The sequence below is a fragment of the Apaloderma vittatum genome, unplaced genomic scaffold (genome assembly GCF_000703405.1).
Source record: "Apaloderma vittatum isolate BGI_N311 unplaced genomic scaffold, ASM70340v1 scaffold1552, whole genome shotgun sequence".
Classification (NCBI taxonomy): domain Eukaryota; kingdom Metazoa; phylum Chordata; class Aves; order Trogoniformes; family Trogonidae; genus Apaloderma; species Apaloderma vittatum.
The window spans coordinates 39233-63458 of record NW_009703927.1 but is presented as its reverse complement, the minus strand read 5'-3'; the positions used below and the strand labels follow the sequence as shown (position 1 = coordinate 63458).

The following is a 24226-nucleotide window of genomic DNA, read 5'->3' as shown; positions in this document are numbered from 1 at the left end:
AATGCCAAAGAGTATCAGCTACTTAAGAATGCAGACAAACACAGGCTGAGAACAACCTCCTCCATGTTGTCAGTTCCTCCCCCAGATTCATCTGGGAGATTCACAAACTTGTTCCTGAATTATTATTTCAGTTTGCTGATGAGCAGCAGTATCTTGTTAGTCTTCAGCCACTGGAGCTGTGTAAAGAAGAGCGAGAGACTGAGATAACAGAAAGAGGATGCAATTGTGAAATGGCTGGTTTATGTGTTAAAGCTATTTACAGAGAGAACAAGACGTGTGGCAAATCCTCTAGATTTTGGAAGAGAAGGGGTGACACTGACAGTCTTGTCGGTGTTGAGTAGTCCAGTTTTTTTAATTAAAACTATTTTTATTCATTTGTTTGGGTTAGCTATCCCTTTAACTTCATTTATCTTTTAATTAGCTGTATAAGATAAATGAGTTCATAACATGGAAATACAAGAAAATAAACTGTCCGTTCTATTTTAAAGTCTTACTTCTCTTTGTAGGCCATTTTAAACACTTTTCCTTGTATCTTTGATAGATGGGAAGCATATGTTTTTGCATTGAAAGATAACTTGACCATCTCACAGTTTTCCACATTAACCGGAAAGCTTCTCTGCTGAGAATTTCCTGCTGTTTTCAAGAAACTGGAAGCACAGCACTACAGCCTTAAGTGATATATAAACAAAGTATAAGTGCTAAAAAATTTTCAGAGCTTCAACAGAGACTTAACTGTGCTGCTAGTAAAAGATGTTTCATCTAGCTGTATCTGAGGGAAAAAACTCCTGAGGCAGGACTTGGAGATCGCCTATAACTAACAATTACATTTTAGACTGTCTTTTCTTTTGGAAGTAGTATTACTGCTAACCTGCATATCCTTTAATATATCTGGTAATCCTCACACTGTCTTGGCAAACATACTTTTGTTCCTAATGTGCTCTGGATGTTCAGTGACAGCCTTCTTTTTCTTCTTGTCCTCTCCCCTCCCTTTGAAATCCATTTCTGTGCATGACAATATTAAGGAGAGGCCTTTATACAAAAATGTTTAGCTTGATGTGGACCTATTTATTATTTAAAGTTGGTTCACTCTGTTAAAAAAGCATTCTTTTTTTTTAGGGGAATACACTAGTCTAACACTAAGTCTAAAGCCACTCTTAAACTAGTGCCGCTGAAGGATGAGGGATTATTTTTATTATATGCATTCCTGTCAGTTGCTTATATACTGCTCCTTATAGCTGGAGAACTGAGTAATAGCTCTGCATTACTGGTTTGAGGTGTTTTGTATCCTTTACTGCTGAAATATAAAATGTGAAATCATATATATACTTTATAATTGTAAATATGAAAATGGATTCTATGAACATTGCAATTAAATTGTCATTACATGTGAAGAAAGCTAGGATCTAGAGAAAGCCAAGTACAAGCCACCACCAATAAATTTCTAAATGCATCTTCCCAGAAAACTACCTATGAGTAATTGGGAAGTGTCACAACAGCGAGGGATGCTACACAGTTTGTTCCCTAACACGGCTGTAGATCTACAGTTTCAGGGCCAAAGGTGTGCAAGGAAAGCAGATTGTTGTTCACCAGTGGCAATAAAATAGTATTTGTTAAGACTATGACCCTTTCAGAGAAGATGAACAAACACCTCTTTCCTTTAGAAAATAATTTTTCTGCGGAGTACCTGCCTTGAGCTGTGGCCTTAAGTCTGTTTGGTAAGCACCAGGTTTTTGTATTTCTGGACTGGCTGAAGAAAGCACCTGCATGTTTAGGCAAGTGATGCAGCAACTTGCTCAGACAGCTGACTTCAGTTTAGGGAATTGAGCATCCAGTACTAACTCCAAATTCTATGTATGACTGAAAACAAAATACATTATAGTTGTCATGAGGTTTCCAGAGGCAGAGCCCATGTATATAAAATACCAGAGCATACGTGGATATACCAGTCAAAGGTATGAAGGGTTTTACAGGTTGAAGTGTGCAGTACAGACACACCAACCCCCTCCGAGTTCTCTGTTGTACATGTCGGGGAAGAGGTGCTCCTTCTGGGTGGGCCAGCGCTACCCATACTTAGTGATACAAGAATACACATCTGGAAGTGGCCACATCAGAAATTACCACGCTGGAACATCGGCTCAATAGCATGAAATGGCAGGTACTGATTTTTGCTACCAAACACCTACAGCCACCAGAGCCAAGCAGTTTTCAGTTTCAAATGGCTGGGCTTTGCTATACTACAGTCCTAGGCAGACTGCAGGTATTAATCTGGAGCTCCCACAGTGGCAGGGGAACAGGTCTGTACTTTGGTTTCTTTTTGCCCTTAGCATGGCAGGCAGCTGTGCAGAAAACAACTCGTACGCAGTACAAAACCTTCTCCCTTTGTGCTTAGTTTCCAGAAATGAATGCTATGATAATGAGACGATTCAGTAAGCCAGGAGACGTTGAACGTGCTCGGAAATACGTGTTGCAGGTAGGACTGATACCAAATATTTAATTCTTAAAGCGCTGTCCCTGCTGATGTCAATCTGAAATTCATTGCCTCTGAAGTAAAATAGCAGAGCTGCATTTTCAAAGACATATTAAGTAGCACGCTTTGTACAATACCAGGTTAGTACTCTTCAGCTATCTTACTGGCACAGTGTTTTTACAGAAATGCTAGGTACTGAAAAGCTTTTTTTTTTTTTTTCTCCAATAGCATAAAATCCACATAATAAAAGCAAAAAGTTCATGCATGAAACTCAGTTCCTTCAGCTGAAGAGTAGCTGTATCCAACAACTGGTGTAAGCGGCCTGTAACTTCCAGTCAGCCTTGTAACTGCAGTGCACACTCTGTATCAATTTTGTCTCTGGACTGAATGACTGTCTGTGCAAAATTAGTACCTATTTTTTTAAGGACAGCATGTTGGTTTTGTACATCTCTATTTGGGGCAGGAGGAGAGGGGTTAAACCTGCTGAGCAGTATGTTATTAATGCCAGGGTTTTGTAAATGTACATAAGTTTAGCATGGATGAGTTTTAACATTTTGACATTTTGGGGAAGAGATGTAGGATTCAGTGAGTATAGAATGAACCTTCTTCCTTTCCCCTTCTGAATATAATTAAGCGTTCTGGGTACTTACTGACCCTAAAACTTCCTCCTGTAACTGGAAGAGGCAAAAGGCAGGAAGGAGGCTGACCAGTTACCCATTACCTTTAACTGTCTTCTTACATAAGAGTGATGGTGTGCAGCAAACGACCTACCTCGCCCAGCGCTACTGCCATGAAGCTACAAGAGAGATCAGTAAACTCCGGCCGTCCCCTGAAAGAGAAGCCCTCATTCAGCTGACAGAAATGGTACTCGTGCGAGACAAGTGAGAGAATTCCTTCCACTCGTTCTGGCAGCTACTTACCAGACTGTGCCTACATTTACTTCAAAAGTTAATTGCTTCTGACATGTGCTACCAAAAATTATTTTTTTAAAAAAAAACCACCTTTTTTTTCCTTGAAGTTCTACTTTTTTTAAAAAAAAAAAAAAAAAATTCGAAGTGTTTTTAATTGTGGGAAGCCATGCAATCCCAAGCAAATCGGACTGTGCTGTACAGTTGTTTTAGTGTGGGCTATTAATCATGGGGGTGGCTGGGGAAGATGTTTACACATTGATGCACAAAGGCCACAGTGAGAATAAATGTAAATCAGATACAAACATGAGAACTGAAGTTGTTCCAAGTTTCATTTTTTCACACTAATAAACAGAGCATACACATTACTGTCTGGTAAATGCTGAAGAGAGGTGGTTTGAATACTTCCCTGGCTGTTGAAACTACAAAAGTACCTGAAAGCGTATATATGGAAATTGGCTTATTACAGAAGACTATATGTAGACTTTTAATTGGTTATATACGTCAATGAGCAGTTTTCCGATTCATAATGAAATACAGGTATGCTGTGGGATGCTACGTGGTAGCAGTTAGCAAGACGCAGAAGTCAAGATTGCTACAATTAAGAAAACAAAAGGTTCGGTATTTCTAACTCACACTAAAAATGAAGGATTCAGCAGCCAGTTAAAAGCTTCAACTCCATCACTCATTTATGGAGCATATTCAGTACTCTCCTACAAGTCTGCTTTGAAGTCCCAGACACATTCCTCTTGCAGTAATTATCCAGTGTTACCACATTCCTGCGTGGAGCAGGGCAGTACATCATCTCTAGCTATCTCTGCCTGTGATCTCTGACACCATGGCGTTTGCTCCCCCTTGGTGGTGTCTTGAGGCGAGCCTGCGCTGCTGAGCACAGCACCGGACAGAAAAGGTTTCCACTGAGAAATGTCAGTTACAGATTGTGTCCAAGTTCCTGCAGCTAGAGAACCAGATTCAGTCAAGAATCCTTGCTGTAATCAATTTTGGAAGAAAAGAACTTTTAAGAGTATGTATAAATATGTAATTCAGGTTTCATATCTAATTTATTTGCCCTCTGTGAGTGCTGAAGTCACATTACAAACATTTGCTTTTTAGTACATTGCCTGGGAAAACACAGCCATGATTTTGCTACGTTAGCATTCCAAACGTCTTTGCCAAGCCAACCAACAAAGTAATGGACAAGACCTTTGGTTCACTTATATATTTATGAATGGAAAAAGTCATAATGTAAATTTACTCGTTAAAAAAACTCGGGTACAAATTACACATACATAAGACCACCCATTTTTGATTCACATGGACACCTTAGACCCAAACAACTCATTGTAATAGACTTCAGTGAGAATACTCCAGGTAAAGATTACAACAATTGGAAGCATCTTGGATTTTTAAAAAAGTATATTTCAATACATAAGTTTGTATGCATGCTTTTAACAAATATAGTTCAAGAATGAGCAAAGAGTCTAAACAAAAAGTAATATGACCAGCACTAACAATAAACTTCTCATCCAGATTTTAATATGTTAGTCTAACATAGTGTTAGTTACCATGCTGTACTGAAAAATGTAATGGCACAATCTGATCATGGTTCATTAAATATTATACCCTACTTCCCCAGAATATTTAGGCTGGTCATAAAATTAACAATGCTTAAGTAAATAAGTATAACCAGTTATAGACAGTTGCTTGTTTTACAAATTGCCATCAGGTGAGACGTACTGTCTCCAGAGACTTAAGAGAGATGGACATTCAATCATACCATTAAAAGAGCACGGCCTGAAGAAATGGGCACATGTTTTTTGAAAGTATATTAAGACAATCCTGTTAGCTTTTAGTTACCCCTTGTAAATAATCACGGTATGACTGAATGCAAGACCCAACTTTGAAAAGCAAATGATTTAATCGGCATAGTGCATGATTGATTCAACGTAATTCCCAGGAAACAAGCCGGTTACTCGATTGCAAACTCCTTCATACCAGCCGTCATCGTTCTTCTTTATCACGTAAATGATTGCACCCTCCATAAACGACAGCTCATCATCTTTGTCCTTTGTATAGTCATATATAGCAACAACTGTGGATTGAACAGGGACATGTTTAGCATGTTATTAATAGCACCAGTATTAACATTTTTTGAGGTACAATTAATTTTTAAAAGACTAGCTTGCTATCCTGGGATTTTCTGTAATGAATTCTCTTGCTTTCTCTGTTGAACATTAAGTCCAGAAAATGAAATTTCACTTCTCTTGCAATATTAGCCACCAGTAAGAAGTGCGTGGCAACTACACCGAACACTCAGTTGAGCTACAGCAACAGTAAAGAAGAGTATATGGACACTTAAAAGCTGAACTGTGAAATAACCGGCTCCATGAGTGCGCCCATCACTGCGGGTCAGATTGTCTCCACAGATCCCTCCATAGGGATCTGGTGATTAGAGAAAGCCGCTGTATGGAAATGGGCAGTCTTTGCTACAGAGCTGCTATGTGGGAAGAAATTTTGGCATTTCTTTTCAAAGTGCTGCAGTGAGTGCAAGTATAAAAGTTACTGTAGGAAAAAGCAGCAGCAAATTTACAGCAACGTCAGCTCGTTTTCCGTACCTGCTTGGTGAATACATTACTCTTCCCAACCTCCAACTCGTTGCAATTAACAAAGCAAAGACTTCCCTAAGGAAAGTAATTGTTGCCACCAGTAATACTGGAATTAAAAACTACTGCTGTGAATATACAAACTTTGGACATTGTGGCCTTACTCTTTAAAACCGTTAACATGGATTTTTGCAATTGACTTGTTTGATGAATTCCTATTTTTTGTACCTATATTCTCAGAAATCTGGTGCCGTAACGCCTAGCAAATCATGATTCGGTGTACCACTTGCGGTGTACCAGTTATTTTCATCCCATGGTACTTCCTGCACACAGTCCACGTGGGAGTGACAATGGAACAGAGCAGTTCTGCCACGACAGGTATCACAGGTACCCTACGCTCCATTTCCTACGCACTACCCCACCAGCCAGAGCAAGAGAAAACTTGCAACGTCGCTGTTGACAAAATGGTTGTCGTCAGAACACAGATGACTCCACAGGCAGGAAACCAGCACATCTCAATTATTCATGGGAAGAGACATTTCCTAGAAGCGTTCCTACCTAAGCACAATTTATAGTCTGCTGATCAAGAGTCACTGACGGGTCTCCAAGGAAGCCTTGCTGCATTTTAAGAGCTGAAAGTCTAATGACCCACTCTAGCTCTCTACTTTGACGGGATAAATAGAGCTTGGACGTTCTGACCTTTTTGCAACACTATTTCTAGACAATTGCCCAGCAATCCTGAGGTACCTACAGTCCAGCAGCTCAGCAAAGATAAAAGCCACCCAATTTACATCTGTTTCTCATAACAAAGCATTTTTTTTATCCATTCTAGAATGCTTGAGGTATTTTATAATCCTTCCAAAGGAGGATTTTATTTTACCACATTAGGTGTAGCCACAGACAAAGTATTAAAAGAATGGTTTGAGTTTTGACTTAGCAGGGACAATGACTGTTTTCATCGAACCCAGGCTAAGTCCTTCATTCCCTTCAGATACCATTAATCCTCTCATACTCTGGTACAGAGTTGCAATGTTTCTCTTACCTTTCTCTATATAGTTTTTAGGTGCCCAAGCAGGATCTCCATCTGCATAGGGATCACTGTACTGCACAACAGCAGCCTCCTCATCCTCATAATCCACAGGGGGTGGGGGTGGAGGAGGAGGAGAGTCGTCAAACATCGGCATCTCGTCTGGAGGCGGTGGTGGAGGAGGAGTCGGGCTATCAGCAACTAAAAACGTTTGGAGATTATTTTTTTTCTTAAATCAAAACAGTGTGGAGATGCAAACAAACCTGAGGCCGTACACTGTGAATAAAAAGGGTGGGGGAACGACACACACAGCATGCACTATAATACCATGCACCGATTAGAAACAGAGGCTTTGTATTAACGGCTACGACACACAACTACATTTGTTATTAGTGGTCAAATCTATGTAAAAATGCTACTAGAGTCAAAGCACATGCTGCAGGGCATAAGCTGAACACCAGCAGAGAGGAAAGCTTGCTGCTCTGAAGTCCATGCGCTGAGGGGCTATAGCTGCAGCAGTTCGCTATGGGAGGACTCCGAGTGGCACCCTCTGAGCCAGGCAGCAACAGGCCTCTGGACTGGACCAGCAGCTCAATTGCTTTTTAACAAATCCTTCGTCACTTTATTTCTGAACACTGCTTCCTTGGATTCCTTCTCTCTCAGAGCTAGCAGTAAGTGGACAAAAAGATTTCCTGCTGGATCATAAAAAAGGGAGGAGACTAGCATTTCAGACTGAACCAGGTAAGAGAAAGTCCAGTAATCCTTCTGCAGAAGAAAAGCTTTGTACAGATCCTTATCTTGCAGACTAGCTTGCGTATGTGCACACATCTAAGATTCAATTAATAAATGGAAAACTACAACGGGCAGCTGCTGCTCTTGGGGCAAAAGTGCTCAAGGAATTAAGTGTATAATCCAAAATGTCAAATCCCTGCCCTGAGATTCTCCAATCAGCACAATTACAAGTCACTTTGGGAAAGGGGGAAAGAGGAAAGCATTATGGTACAAATCACTCTTAAAATCAGTTCATCAAATTAGTTTTCAGTAATGTTCACAGCAGCTGGCAGTGAGGGAGAAAGAGAGAACGCTCAGATGCAAGACATCAAGTCACTTGTCCTATTCCTTGGGAACTGTGCTCCACTACACACAGACCTAGGTGTAAGCACTATGAAGCCAACAGTTACTGAAACGAAGCTACTCTCATCATCTCAACTTTGTTATATAGCAAAACAGACTTAATTACAAGAAATTTGGGAGTCTGCACATTGAAAAAACAGGCTGAACACCACAGCTCTAAGAAAGGGTTTGACTGGAAGGAGCCATCAGGCTGGGCATGTGCTCCAGAACGCGGAGCTCCAGCACACTACTCTAAATCTGAGAACAAAGCCAAGCTGCAGAGCAAGGGAAGAACACTAAGCAAAGCTTTAGCTACTGCTCATTACAGTGGCACTGGAGATCAGAAATAGGGTTTCTGTTTGCTTTATTATTCTTTCCTTTCACCTGGCCACCACTCCAGCAGTGACTAACCTTTGCTCTTCAGCCACATGCCCCTGAGAAGGGGCTAGAGCACAGCTCCCATTTAGCCAGGTCAGACCAGCTGCGCTGGTATAGGGGAAGCCAAACCTCCTGCTGCGAGGAGGCAGAAGCCAGCAGGAGCTGTTGGGGCAGAATCTGCCTCAGCCCTGGTGCCCAGCCCCCTCTCTACTCCTTGAAGAGCAAAGGCTATTCTTCACCTGCAAGCCCAGCTCATCTTCAACTTGGCCCAGACAAGCTGCATACCCCACAGCATGATGGAGCTGTATACCTCCACCAGTAAGACTGCCTGCCAGGGTATTAGTGATTCCTCTCCCATACACAAGCCCATTTATGCCACTTGGAGACAGACTAACTAAGTCTTTGGCCGAGTAAATGCTACATCGTGCCCCTGTTACTGAACAGCACTCTCGGCCAGGCTTCGTTAATCCGCCACAGACACATGACAACACCGTTTATGAATGGATTGGTTTTGTGCAGTAGTTTCAGCACATCTTTCACAAAATGTATTCCTCCCTTTAATTTCTGTCTGCAGCCAGAAAAACACAACAGTATTGAACAACAGTACTTTGAGATCTTAAGAAATCCTTAAGAAATGCAAAAAGTTGTGTTTATTTAACAATGAAGTTGCTTATTTCAAAAGAAGAAAATAGGGCAGGAAATGCAAGTGTGAAAGGGCCAACATATATCCAAACTGAGATGCAGTACGAAAACTGCGTGCTTTATGCAAAACATATAAAACAATTCAACTTCACTTTTAAACAAGGGGAGAGAACGGAACAGAAAATTAGACAAGTGTCACCCCATGGAAGCATCCCCCAGCTCCTCGATTTTAACCTAGATTTTTCCTGGTTCTGAACTTAAAACAGGCAGATTCGCGAATAACGTTACTTTTCCTAGGGGAGGGGGAAAAGCATATGGAAAACCACCCTTCATGAGAAAGGGTGAAAGGACTAGTATTTAATTGAGATGTCTCCTCCTGTATGCATTCACATCCCTGTTCTTTAAATGGGGACTAGCAGACTCCTCGTCAAGGGACAGGGTGTGACAGTACAGCAATTGACATCCAATCAGTTGTCCCTGGGCACTGGATACACTGGGAAACCTCTCTGAAGGAGATACCCACAGTTCGGGCACAAGGCGCAGGAAAAAAGAGTGGGCATTGCAGAGTTTCTAAGCCCTCTGTCCTCGATCTCTGAAAGAAGTCCACAGAGCAGAGGATGTTGCTTTCCAAACCCACAGATCTTTATGATAAGGAAGAGACAAGCCTACCCACACGTCTCCCAAACTCCACTCCCCCGTAGACTTCTTGCAGAAAACGAGGCAGATGAAAGTCTAGCACACCACGCCAAAACCCAACAACAGCCTCTCCAGCCAGTTTTGCTGAGCGTATGCGCACACTGCCACACGCACTCCTGCCTCCAAAATGAGGCAGCAGCAGCAGCTAAAAGCCATACTCATTATACAACTTTCAAACCCAAGGGACTGTTAAAAGAAAGAAAATAAAAAGAACAACTCCTAAGACTGGATTTCAAGCTTCAGCTGTTTTTGCTGCAATCTCATTCACAAGTCAGCTTGCATTTTGTTGTTGCACACATGAATAAGCCTGTCCCCTTCACCTCTGCTCTCCCAAGGGCTGTGTTATCTCCAGAAGGACAATACTTGGAACAGTTCAGAAGCAGGTGCCAATTTTCTCAAGTTTATCTGCAAGTGAAGACATTCTGTAACCTTCATCTTCAGCAGGTTTACCTCTAACCTTGAACCTTGGAAAGGTTCATCAACACAGGTTTGTGGCATACTATTCTACATCAACATGATTCTTGCTGGTTACCTAGCCCACCACCAAAATACCTTCTTTTTGAATAAGAACCTCAGAGATGACCTCCTACCTCTAGGGGAATACTCAGAATGTGACCGCTTAAAAATTCTAATGGGAAGTTGAAGAGCAGCACGAATCACATCTGGGGGGTCCCTAAATATATGCTGGAGCTACATAGCTACAACGTAGTAATAGCCCCCGAGATCCCCACAAACTTCACTATACCCCCCTAACACTTGAAAAACATTCATGCTCTACCTACACTGGATTCATTCTGTTGTTTACAGAACTGCAATGTGCTGCTTCAGCAAAGATGTCCCCAGATTGGGAACATGACTTTACGCCTGCAGTGGCATTTGGGACAGTAACACTCACCTGAAATGGATCAAGCAGTAATGGTAAAAGCACAGTTACCAACATAAAACACCCTGCAGCAGAGATCATAGCCAAGGAGCCTATCTCTGACAAATCTAACAAGCAGAGCTATGCTGCAAGAAGCCCAATAGGGAATCTGGCTACAGAACACAAAGAAACAGAGAATGAAAGGCCGCTGAGAGGAGAAATACCTTACACGCTCCTTTGTAATGGCATTAGGTCATAAGACTGCCCATTTCAATTGACTGTACAGCTTCCTGAAAACTACTACAGTATTAGAATCAATGGTTACACAGTACGTAATTTGACAGCCTTTCTAATAAAAACTAATCAATTATCCCTAGTGAAAAAGCCTCAGATGGGATTCAACATGAAATTATTATTTTTAATTAAGATACATTTCTGCTTTCACACCAAGCATATGCCACATATTTCACGCTGTATTTCTAAAATAAATTTGCAGTTCAGAACTTAAACGGGTCAGTAATAATCATGCACATTATAAGCTATTGAAGAGTGTGCCCTTCAGCTCCAATAGCATATTGACACTAGAATGCAAGATGGTATTAGCTTCTGGAAAAGGAAATAAAATAGAGTCTGACTTGCCAGCCATGCATGCTAGAAGAAAGTAGGCTCTACCCTTTAACAGCTCAGCTTTTCCAAACTTACTGTTTTCCTGCACCCTGGCCACGAAGCCTGTGAGAGGTATCTGTGGAGTCAACTGAGGCATAGGGGGAGGGGGTGGAGCAATAGAAACTGGTAGCAACACATACACCATATCGGGGAAAGTCAAACAGACAAAGGAAAAAAAAAGAAAAAAAAAAAGAAACAAACAAAAGCAGCCGTCAGTAACAAGGACCACAAAACAAAGTATGTAGAGAACAACAAGAACACACACACTGAAGAACCTTCTTCAAGCTTGTGCTTCCAACAAGGCTGAATTCATGGTTAGCCAATCCAGGATCAAAAAGCGAGGGACACCCCTGTGTTCAGCTGAATAAAAAGCCAAGCGCAGGCTGCGCGTCTGGAAGCTCACAGGGTGTGTGTGTGAAGGGACTTGCTCAGCTTCACTTGCGGAGCACACAAAACTGAGCTTTTCATCTTGCTGCCAGATCAGGATTACCCAAATTTAGCAGTTATCTTCTAAAAGTACGCTACCAGAAGTAGAGGTGATGTTTCGCAGGATTCTGGACGTCTCCTCTAAAATAAGAGTAGAGCGCTACGTGGAGCGCAGCAAAGCAGCACTGACGCAGAGCAAAGGGGACTACTTCACAAGGGAACCAATGCTGCAAGTAATATTTATACAGAGAGCACCTCTTGTAATTTTGTTCTGCGGGGGCAGCCGGTTGGCTTATTATGTTTCTGTCTTACATAGGAAAAGCAACGTTGGTGCTTGTTGATAGGAAAACCAGATGGGTGTAAAGCAGAATGGAGCTTTCCTTTAAATTATTAAGTCTTCTGTGGTTAGAAGGCACTCAGCAACCTAAGAGGCTGGCAAAGGCTTCAACAGCTCCAGCGGGCTATGCTAGCGCACAGAGCTCCTGAGAAAGCACTTGCAAGCTCCTCTTCTCTAATGTATGTACCTATTTGGTGAGCAATGAGATAGGAGACACATGGCACCAGTGCTCAGAGATGCTGGGCTGACAGCCGAGGCGTTCAGCTCTTCCCTCTGCAGGTAGGAAAGAGGCACGGTAGCAGCAGGGCACACCATCCAAAGGACCAGCTCTGGCAGAACGTCTCCCCATGAAGCAGGGAAGGATGAAAAATCAAAAAGAAAAAAAAAAAAATCCAACAAAACATCAGCTCCTCTGTGTATAACGGGCCCCTTCTCAGTGGGATTTCTCTTGCATCAAAGCAGAGAAATTCCTGCGAAGTGGGAATTCAGCAGGGTAATCCAGTTGGAACCAAATTTGAAAGAGGTTCTGTACTTCCAAGTAAGCAACAGTTTTAAATAAAGCCATAACTAAGATTAATGTTTGATGAATAAAAATGGAGCATTTAGTTCATTACAAAACCAATAATCAGATAAACTGTATGGGAGAAATGATAATAAAAGAGGGAGAACAAACAGGTTTCTCACAAAATTGAAGTAAACATCTAAGAAAAAACAGAGTATTTGTTAGCATGGAAAGTAAAACCTTAAGGAAACATGGGACCTGGATTTAATGTCAAGACAGCAGCATTAAAAAATAAAAAAAAAATCATCAGATACAGAAATAAAGGAATTAAAGTAGAAAACCACACCCATCAAAATACTGTTTAAAAAATGCTGACAATCAGTATTTTGAAAACACCAGAGAGGCTAGATTAAGGAACAGCACCTGCATTTGAGCAAAAAATTGCTTTGGACAACTGTAAATGCTCAGGAATAGTGGTGTGCACAGCATTTAAGATAACTAAACTACTTCCAGAAATAAAGCCCTGTTTATTCAACACTGTTCAAACAGGAAAGAGTTTCTGTTAATGGTGAATTAATTTGGGGAAACAAAAGTGAGGAAGAAAATGAGGGGCCAGTATGGGTGAGAGAAAGAGGGAGGACAGTCCGAATTGGGGGAGGAGGATAGGTACTGTGTCTGCATATAAAAATGCCTTCTGATAAATGTAATGCTTCTAAACCACTGAGAACACTTTCCACCTCGGTGTCCCAAACGTTTTGCATTCTTTCCTTAAGAGTTAAGTATACAACAGCAAACACTGGTCCAAAGTGATCTTCAGCCTAAACATCAACATTTCTTCTTAAAAGAAATACCACTCTGAAGTTTAAAGAGTCAGCACACCAAAGAACACCACCAGAAACCATTAGAGGACTATTAATTCCTCTGTGTGTATCTGGTCACTATTTATGGAAACAGCAAGGAAGAAGTTTGCTGGTAGAACCAGCTTTGTACCTATAATCGAGCAGATCCTTATTTTGCAGATCTTTCTGCAGTGAGCCTCGTCTGCCCTGCTGGGTGGGCAAGGAGGATGCTGCTGACTAAAATCTGCTCACTTGCCCATGGTCCACCCCTTCCCTCATTCACCTCCATCTATACTATTGGCAGTGTCGAAGCACTGAGGAGGAGTCTGCTAAAAAGAGAGAGACTGAGCTCTTCCTTAACAGTCAAACCTGAAACTAAGAACAAAGGAGAAACTTGGAATCAGGAAAGTATTTAGGAAGGAGACAGACAAGGAGGAACTGTGCAATGGGAAAGGTTTGTTATGTGAGCGCTGTGCTCTGACTGCGCTTTCTTGCCACTAGCCCAGTAGTGGAAGGACTGTACTACAACCGTATTAGGTCTCCTGCAAAAAAAATCTGGGTTTAGTTTATGTTCTCCAAGCACACCTGAAATGCTAAGTATAATGTGCCTATAATTAGATAGGCAATCATAATAATTTCTTGTCATGAGTAACAGCAAACGAGTCAGAGGGGAAAACAGTATAATTGCATATAGTGCAATCACTGTACACCTTCAATATCGTTTTTCTTGTTTGTTTTTCCTTCTATTTTAGGAAAGAAAGCAGTAATCTGATTGATGTTCTTTATAAATGAATTAAAATGCTATGCATGCTTTTACAATCCTTTTGCTCAAAACAGTTTGTGATTTCAGAGCTCAGAAGCTTACTTGAATTTTGAGAATAAAGAGGCCCGCCATTAACATGAGGTTGAGCAGAAAATGGGGCAGTCACAGAAGGATTCCGTCTGTATCCACCAGAAGATGCTGAAGAAGTGGTAGAGTTGTGTCGTGAGATTTGCCTGGTCATTGTGCCATACTGGGAACCAGGAGCTGAACCCGGAGCAGCTGAAAAGCATTAGCCAGAGGAACCAAGGAAAAGACTTAAGCAGAGCATTACTTGGGATAGAACGCAGAAAAAAAGAAAAAAGCCCAGAACATGGGAAATACTTCATTACAGGTCTCCAATAACAGTAACAGGAGATTAACAGAAAACAAACACCCCTGTTAAAAACAATAATGAGAAAAAACAAACAGGACGTAAACCAACACTCATATAAAGGGTATCTGAGAAATGCTGAGAGCTACTTTTGAGAGGCTGGATTGGACTGGAAAACTGAATCAGCTTCCAACTCATAAGCATATCTCAGTTATTCTACATGCAATAATACCCTTTATTAAAAAGTACACAGAAAAAAGAAATCCACATTCTGCTCAAAGCAAATGTCTTCCATTCTGAACCAGTACTTGTCTTCAATCTAATATAAAAAGACACTCTAACAAAACAGTAAAACAAATGTCGTAAGATTCAGACACTTGGCACATTTATCAATCATATTTGCTAGTTGTGCTTTTATATTGATGGAATTTGCACTAAATAAAGCAGAATCACCATGCCAGCTGACAGAAAGACATGTCACTCATTCTTCAGGATGAACATCTGTTTTTACCTTCCACATGCTTGCTGCACAAACTTCAAGGTTAATAAAACAATTTAAGTTCTCTTTTGGATTAATCGCTGACAGAAACAGAGAACGGAATCACACCTTGCAAACTAATGAATCTCACACATTGAGGTCATGTGGATCAATGCAATTTTTAAATGCAAAAATTGTTTTGCAATAAAATCTTTTGTGCTTTTTACGTATCTACGCATATATCTAATGTAAACATACAAAAATATATGCAAAAAATGCACAGACACAAACACACAAACAGTGCGTGATCAGAAGTTTGCAGTGCTGTAATGCTATTCAAAGTCACTTTCCTTTAACACTTCAGTAAGGGAAAGTGCAAATGGTTATGTGGGTCAAAGCCTCTAAAGCTAATTTCATTAAAAAAAAATCAATGAATTTTGTCATCAGCCTGTGATAGGAAAGGGTGGGGTATTTCTTCCTGTTTTGACAACTACTGCTTTTAGATCCCGTCCTAACAGCTGTATGTAATGCCTGAAGCAATTTTTCAAGACGTCTTAGTTCATAACCTGAAGCTTCCAGTTTACCACCCGCCTGCGGCATTACAGATTCAAACCTGAGCCGCTGCGCCAGGCACTTCTGCTTCTCCGTCACCTTCCTCCCACAGGACAGAACACATACGTCGCCCTACACATCAGCTCCCACTTTCAAGCCAGAGTGCAACTCTTGTTGCCTAGTTTCAGCTGCAGGAAGGAGTGATACAGCAGAATACCAATATTCAAGCTGATTTTGAGTTCCTATAGACCAGACTAATTGCATCTCAGCTTTATCATGATGAGAGACTTAAAGCAACCAGCAGCCATTTCCCTGTACCTTGTGCATTTACCTTCAGAGGCTTTAACCACAGGAAATTAGTGGAGATTAGACTTGTTTAAAAACAACAAAGAAAAGAAAAAAAAACCACACCAACCCAGAACTGATTTTTATGCTTAAATCATGTACACCCCACTACAGAAGAAAAAACGCCCTCACTAAATCCATTAGGAAGAGGTGATTATTGATTATGCAGTATGACTGCGATCACTTCAGCAGTGACACAAGTCTCACCTATCAGACTGCCCATCGGGAGAGGTGGTGGCAGTGGTGGTGCTGGCGGGGCTCCAGGAGGAGGAGGAACAGAAATGTGTGCTAACAAAATAGTTTACATTCCCAATTAGGCCACATATTTAAAAATAAATAAATAAGAAAGCATGGGCACTTGATAGGCTTCCCAAATAAATACTGAACTGAATTTTGGTGAACTGATACAAACTCAGGCGCTGATCCTACACAGGGTTCTGTACCTGCAGGTCTTAATTCCCATTGATTTTTATGGAATACCAGACAACAGCAGCCTGTTTATACCACTGCAGGATCAGAAACACCTCGGAAAGGAAAGTCTACATGTGCACAAGAAAGTGAAGACTTTTTACCCAAGGATGAGATTTAAGAGGTGCAATAGCAAAATTTCATTACACCAAAATTCCACTGTTGTCTTGTGCAAATTAGTTCTATGTGCCTACAAAATACACGGATAATAAAGAAGGGCCTGAGCTGGTTTATTACCAAGGTAATTCTGCTGTCTTATTATAAGAAGAATCATATATTCTCACCATTCATCATTCTTAAAAATAAAGGAGCGTTCTTTGGATGCTGAGATACATGGTTCTCTTTTATTGCTGTGCTGTCTTAGACATACTGGTTCTCCCGCTTCTCTCAATGATCTCCATATCCCAGCTTAGCAACTTCAGACTTTAACCAGAGCATAAACAACACTGGTCAAATAAGCCTGAATTCTACTGCTAGCAGTGTTTTCGTAGGTAATCTTTTGCGTTTTATTTGAAGTAAAGACTTTAATTAAAAAAGGAAAAGTACATATTACCATTAGCAAATGGTAAAGTTAGTAAACTTTAGAAGGCATTTCCTATTAAACATGTATATAGTTGCTGCTGCTTCTCAGAGCATAAAGAGGTGCCGAATTGTAGACAGGCGTTTAAAAAACTTCAAAATGATACATCTCTCTCCTTCTACCCCCTCCACGCCTTTGATTATCTTGTAAAAACACTGACCAACAAAGGTGTTTTAACCACCCGCTGTTTTGTAAGTGATTGTTCTGCAAGTGCTTTTGGTAAAGAATTAAATCCTTAGATGTCCCTCAGCACTCATAAAAGACTTTCTGACTAGGACTGTGCTTCAAAATAGTTTTATTCAGTCAAAAATCACTCTGCAAACAAAAAGGACTGGCATTACAGCCTTAACACGGGGAGAGTCCCACATACCTGGTCCAATGGTTGGCGGTGAAGGTGTAGGCACGGCAATGGGAATGCCAATACTGCTGCTTCCACTATTCTCTCGGCTGCCACTTCCTCCACTACTACCGCTATGAAAGAAAAACACAAATATTAGCACAGCGTTTCCTACAAAGACCTATCAACAGTCAATTATAGACTGGTGAAAAGTCCCCTATAAAATGCTTCTCGGTCTACCTACAACTGCATGCAGCTAATCAAATCTGGATGCATTTCACTCCTAATAAATGGAATTAGCTAAGATGGTAAACATCACTATACATAAAATGTATAATTAAATGCTTTAAAAAAATTAAAAGGTAAGCAACCATACCAGTTCTAAGGCAACAGAGTAACAACTGCAGTAATAGTTTGGGGCCTTGTAATAATCGAAAGTGGTAAGCTGGGGCTGGAAGAGTTTGTGCTTAAATTATAAATAATTATTTAAGATTATTTATGCTGTCAGCTGAAGGCACGTTTTCCTCTACTCTGAACAGAAGTTTAGACTGAGAGTTCTTTAATGGAGAACAGCCACAATAAACCAGTTGGGGTGAGGTGTAGTGTGGTATATGGTGCAGATAATTTGCTGTGTATCTAACGCTGCGCCGACCATGCACACACTTGTGTGCAAGAAGTTAGTTTCTAAGACAGGCTGAACAGTACAGCAAGGTCACAAGTCTAAGTGTCCTTGTCTAAGTACCACTACATGATACACAAATCAGAGGCCAGAAATACAGATTTTTATAAAACACAGTGTTCCTGAATTACTGGATACCACTTCTACACGTCATTGGAGGCCATAAGACTTCTTTTCATTGAAGGAGCTGAAAGGAATCAAGATTCAGGCAGAATCTGTCTTTATTCTTATCCAAGAGCACTCCTTAGGCCAAGGCTTGGATTTACATGGATTAAATGGATAATATAAAAGAGAGCCAAGTAGCCAAGATGTTTTGAAGCCAAAACACCATGTTAACCCATCTATGCTAATTAAAGAGTACTTAGTGATGCTATAGTTTATTTACCATTCCTGGGTAGCTGCAAATCAGTGCTGTCAAGAGTGAAGTGCCAATCATTCAAATATATCTTAAGAAAATAACACTGTTACAAAATAGAAAATCGGTGATCTAAAATGGAAGCCAAGATTATTCCTTCAAAATCAGTGTTCTGTCTGCTCTAGACCTTGTCACCATGGTTGCGACTGAATTTCTAACTGCAGTCTACATAAAAGAAGATCCTGTGAGACACAAGTAGTGAGCATTCACAGTAGCCAGCTAAAAAGATTAACAAGATCTTCGTGGCAGCCAGATTTAGAAGTTATTTCATTCTGACAGTACTTCATGATCAACTGTGTCCAAAATATTCTCTCAACCCCCGCTAGTGACCTACTGTGTTTAACTGCCTACTGGGAGTTAAAAAGGAAAAATTAGTAAAGAAACTCACTAAAAACTAAGCTAACCTCAAACTTCTCGCTACATTGAATTCTTTCATCTGTTTTTAACCTGCAGTTTGAAGCCTATGATAAAAATCAAATTGGAAAAAAAAAAAACTTCCTCAGGAGGCTCAGAATATAATCTAGCCTTGCAATTTGAGAAAAAAAATATGTATTTAAAAAAGCCCAAGAAGGTACACTTTGAACACTCTTCTCACCCAAAACACACACTACTCTTTCATCAAGCCCTTAAGCATATGGAAACAACTGGCTGATGACAAAACCTGCTTTGTGAATAGGTTTTATTTTCTACTTCTATTATGCTAGCATTGACTATGAGCATTAAGTTTTAGCCAAAAGAAGGCAATCAGCTCTTTCAGATTACCTTCATCACTGTGTTTCTAATCAACAGAAAATTCCCTTTGCAATTAGCAGTCTTGAAAACAACAACAACAAAAAGTCCAAGTGTATTTTAGGCTAAGGTTAATAACAGCTTTAAACGCATTAGGCTTGGGAAACAAATGCCATAAAATGAGATATATTGATTATATAAAACAAGGCTTGTGTTTATGGAAGTAAGCTGCTAGGTATAATGAGGCTTCTATAGAATATGAAAGACCATCTGTTAGAAAAGTCAACAACACAGCGAAATTCTGCAGAGTGGTAGAATAACTCACCTTTTGCCTTTCAACAAAAAGCCAACAGGCAGAAAGCTTTACCACTTTTCTGTGACTCTAGTAAGCATCAGCACACCAGGCAGGAAAGAGTTACGGTGAGAAATGCCTTACCTGTGTGTTCTTGGTCTCTGGTTCAAGGAAGCTGTCCTTCCCGGACTGTGCTGACTGCCCAGTCTGGCAGGACTGGTCATGTAATCATTGGGGACTGTTGGTGGTTTGACTGGCTCCAGGGTTTTGTAAGGAGTATTTCGTCTGGACAAGGAAAAAAGATTTGAAGACAGAAAGATAAAGGATCAGAAGATCAAAAGGATAAATGGATGAAGTAGTGAAGCCATACGTTTTCTTCAGTTTTCATGAGAGATCACTGCACAGTGACCCACATTACAGTATATTAAACAAATTCCACTGGGCAGGGTAGACAGGTCACATTCAACTCTCTAAAGGGTTCTTATGTGGATAAATCCATGCAAGATGGCCTACAGCACATAAACTGATTTTAAAAGCCTAAACTGAATTTACCACCCAAAATATATTATTTGAAGTACATAACACACAATAGTTGCATCCGCATAATATTCTGGGGTTACCTTTCAGTACACTGCATCTGACAAACTCTTCCACTATAACGATTTCCTCTTTCCCCTTCTCTCCAAATGCTTTCCAAAAGTATTCCTGTCTAAAGGTATTCAACTCATTAACAGAACAGCAAAGCTAAAAGAGTCACAGCACAAGTTACATTTGCAATCACCAGTGCTGTTCCTGGCAGCACTTTTTCACGCTGTAATCAAGCAATCTCATACCACTTAGATTTTAAAGTGCCTCGAAGATGAGCTTCATTGTCTTCATTTTGCAGCCAAACAAAGCGAAGCCCAGAGACTTTCAAGGTCACCTAGCAGACCGCATCAAGTCAGAAATATAACATAGATCTTTCAAGATCTATTTATCCAATCCACTACTGCCTTAAAAACAGTGCATTTACTGTACTCAGCTGCAGAGTTCTTCAGTTCTCACCAGTAACCAAGCGACCCCTTGCAAGACATGGAATTTGGCAATGCACCAGCTAAGCAAAAACAAAAATACGAAACTACTGGCATTTCATCGTTTGTTCAATTACTGGTCATAACTCCGCTGGTAAATTATACAGCCTTCTGGTATTTTTTAAAAAAAACTTACTGACTTCCTTTCTACGGTATGGAATGCAACTACATCGTTTTATTATCAAAAATCTCTCAAAGAGAAAAGTGGAAATAGTGTAATTGTTTGCATGCACTGTGGTGTTTGTAAATTAGTTTGTTCATAAAAAGAAGCCCAGATGCTTTTAATATGCAGACTGCCACCACCTATAGATCTGCGAAAATAGATCAGCCGTGGGAAAAATAAACTTTGCATTCCAGTTGTGATAGGGAGAGAAAGCTCTAAATATTGCCAAATAAAATGACGTGAGGAAAATTTTAAATGTGCTTCCAACAGAAATAAGCTTGAAAACTAATGTTTTAAAGTATTCTACCTCAGAATGCACTGGTAATAGGAACTACTACTCAGCTCTGTAGTACTATTAATTTTTCCTGCGCAATTTAAAAATACTGTCAAACAAATACTGCAATTTAAAAATACTGTCGAAAGCAAACCCCCGCTACATCCTCAGGTTGAGCCATACCTCGGTTTCTCCTTGTTTTTCTCAGTTTCATTGAAGAACTCAAACTCCTAAGCAGTCAAAAACCAGTATCTGTCCATCACTCATGTCCAATTCTTCCCTTTGCCTTTCTGCCAGCCTAACGCAGAGGAGGAAAATGCTCTTTCCTGACACTGCCCAGCACTCCCCACGGCCCCCAAGGCTTCAGCGTGGTGCTGATGCCCATTGCCACCAGGGAGAACTACAGGGAGTCCAGGGCCTCGCTCTGCCCCAGGATGCACAACCGCAATCACTCCCTTCAACCAGCTCCACCAATTCCCTCCTTCTCCTGTGGTACTTCCAACCTGAGCTCCTGAGGTTTTTCACAGCTTCCCCCTGGGTCTCATGAAGAGACCCCGGCTTCCTGCAGTCCCTTTCCCTTTTCGTTCCACATGATTTCTGTGCAGGACTCCCTCCCCACCAATATTCCTTTTTTAGATAGTCCTGCCTTGGAGGGACGAGCTGCACAATAGGCAGCACATACTTAAAGGCCCGTATTACACACCAAGCTCATTCTGATTTTACGTGCTTATCTCTTTTTTGTGGATCAAAGGGAGAAGAGTGGTATCCTTGTGGCTTCTAGCAATTTTTTCTGCATATATTAGGGAAACAGTCATGCCTGTGATATTTCATGCTTTAGGAGCACACGGCTGCTCAAGACAAGAGCTGCGCTTCCCGAACAAGAAGAGCAGATCGAAATCTCTGTTAGGAACCCACATTATTCCTCCCCCTCAGCCAACTGCTGCCTCTTGTCAAGCTCATCTGGAAATGACATTCAGATGATTAATCCTCATCAGCCATCAGCTAAGGCAACCAAACAGCTCTGGCTTGTTCAGGGGGGGAGCATGAGAGAGAAGCAGCTCACCAGTACATCAACGCCACTGTTCCGCCAGCAAATGTCCAAGAGGACAGGAAAGTGCTGCCCAGCTTCCCAGGGCTGATAAACAACTATTTCCCAGCTGGGATAAGAGACACAATTGCAATACTGATTGCATGCCCTTGAGTAATGGGAATTTTTACAAAACATGCTGAGGAAATCTCTAGGGCAATTTCTCTGCAGAACACACAACAAACACTGCTATCGTGAAGCAGCAAAGCATCAAATCAGGATTAAAAATCACTAAGTCTCCAACAAAAGGAGTTGTTGCTTCTAATTTTCCTTGACCACTGCTCCTGATCCTCATCCTGTTCCGTCTCATTATTCCTTGTTTTTCCAGCTCCCCAGTTCTCCCAGACAACATATCTGAAGCCAACACAACCATGCCCACCAGCTTCACGGTGCCTTAGCCCTACAACATATCTGAAGCCAACACAACCATGCCCGCCAGCTTTACGGTGCCTTAGCCCCCCAGAGCATAAAGGAAAGGCAGTGATAAATAGGTAAAAAGTCTTATTTAGGATGCTTTTTTGGAAGATGCTGTACAGTTGGACAGACAAAAAAACCCAAACCCCATACGGCATGTGCTCCGAGTTTTCCAAGTATTAATATTTTAGTTTCTAGCAACAACTACTTGCTGGCATACCAAGATAAGCAGATTTCAGTCCCTGCAGGTCCACAGCAGCAAAACAGATGCTACAGTGAGGAACTCTGGTCACAGTGGGACTCGGGAATAGCAAAATCCTTCCTCATTTAAGCAGGGAAATAAAAATGCACAAGCCTGTGAGAATCAGTGTTGTCAACATGTTCGCAATGCCATGAATTTTGCTTAGATAATAGAACAAATACGGCACCAATGGCCATTTCATACCTGTTATAATATAAAGAAATGAGTAAACAAAATCTTAGCAATGAAGTCTTTCTCCCACTAAAGTGGAAACCTTATTGATATTCTTTTGTGTCGCTAAGGATTTATCCCTCAAAATCAGGAACAACAATAGCCTCCTCACTTACCCACATCCATAATAAACCCTTCCCCTGTGAAAAAATGTTCTTTCAGAATGTTATCATGAAAATAAGAGTCAATGCAGCTGAAAGGATTTATACAGGAATGGTAACTGTGTTTTTTTTCTAAAGGCAATCAGAACTGCCATCTACCACTGTATTTAAGAAACACCAACACCACCACAATTAAAATTTTCTATTACACAGGAGGGACCAAGCAGTCTTCACTCTTACCCTAGAGTTCCCCGGCCTGACATGGGAGGACTTGGTGGTTTTTGTGTAGGCGGATTTGTTCTTGACAAGGTGCCAGTTCTTGCAGGCTGGTTATTTCCATGCTGAAATAAGGGAAAACATGATTTTATTTTTATAACAGAGCAGCTCTATTATTGACAGGGTTTTTTTTCTGGGTTTTTTTGTGTGTTTTTTTTTAAGTGTAAGAATATGAAGTGAGAATTCCCAGACAGCTGTCAAACAGCAAGTTTTCAGCTACACACAAGACAGACACCAGTAAATACAAAGAGTCTAAATACAAGCTTAATGTTATTTTCACTATTAATTTACAACAGATATCAGAAAGATAGGCAATTGACATGTTCGTGCACGTATCTCTTATATGCTCTTTTCTTCACAGGAAAGCCGCATTTGTGTTCATTTCTGTTTGGGTGTTAATAATTTAAATCACCTTTAGCACTGACAGTACAACACAGTCAGCATAGGCCCACAATTTCTCAGTTTGCCCCTGCTATTTGACTAGAAGAGTCATTCAGGTTGTCTGGGAAGTCTCCTGCAAAAAATGTCAGTGAAGGGATTCAAGGCATCTACTGAATTCAGAGCAAAGCACTACATGTGTTAGAGAAATTAATGTATCTATGTATAAATGCAGATGTCAATGTATCGCAGATATATTGACACACGCTAAACGCTGTAAATAAAAAATAAAAATCAAGAATAGCACATTTAATCTAAATATCCTATGGAAAGCAGAGGACAGCGTAAGAGAGTGGTAGTTTTTTAATGGCTCTGCAGCCTCTACTATCAGTCACATGAGGAGGCACTGTGGGTCAAAGGAGAAATAACACTTCTTACCTTGGCTTTTAGCCACTTAACGTTGGCAACAAAGGGGGGGGAAAAAGGTAGAAATTAATGGCAGATCCATCACAACTGA

At 40.8% G+C, this 24226-nt stretch overlaps 2 protein-coding genes across 5 annotated transcripts in view; one reads left to right on the top strand and one right to left on the bottom strand.

The window, feature by feature from the left end:
- PDSS1 (prenyl (decaprenyl) diphosphate synthase, subunit 1) overlaps positions 1-3664 on the top strand; it is a 21762-nt gene extending 18098 nt beyond the window's left edge. Inside the window, exons 9-10 of the mRNA XM_009864808.1 lie at positions 2390-2470; positions 3212-3664. Coding sequence (XP_009863110.1) covers positions 2390-2470; positions 3212-3352 — 222 coding nt within the window. The 3' untranslated portion in view covers positions 3353-3664. The remainder of the gene's footprint in view (positions 1-2389; positions 2471-3211) is intronic.
- Positions 3665-4579: 915 nt separating this feature from the next.
- ABI1 (abl-interactor 1) overlaps positions 4580-24226 on the bottom strand; it is a 57535-nt gene continuing 37888 nt past the window's right edge. The window contains exons 3-11 of one of the 4 annotated variants that reach the window (XM_009864805.1): positions 24148-24162; positions 23296-23396; positions 19619-19759; positions 17393-17493; positions 16182-16262; positions 14332-14508; positions 11399-11485; positions 7021-7206; positions 4580-5467 (exon numbers count right to left, since the gene is read on the bottom strand). In XM_009864805.1, the coding sequence (XP_009863107.1) occupies positions 5292-5467; positions 7021-7206; positions 11399-11485; positions 14332-14508; positions 16182-16262; positions 17393-17493; positions 19619-19759; positions 23296-23396; positions 24148-24162 (1065 nt within the window). In that variant the 3' untranslated portion in view covers positions 4580-5291. The remainder of the gene's footprint in view (positions 5468-7020; positions 7207-11398; positions 11486-14331; positions 14509-16181; positions 16263-17392; positions 17494-19618; positions 19760-23295; positions 23397-24147; positions 24163-24226) is intronic. The other 3 variants (XM_009864804.1, XM_009864806.1, XM_009864807.1) reach the window with 3 other exon arrangements.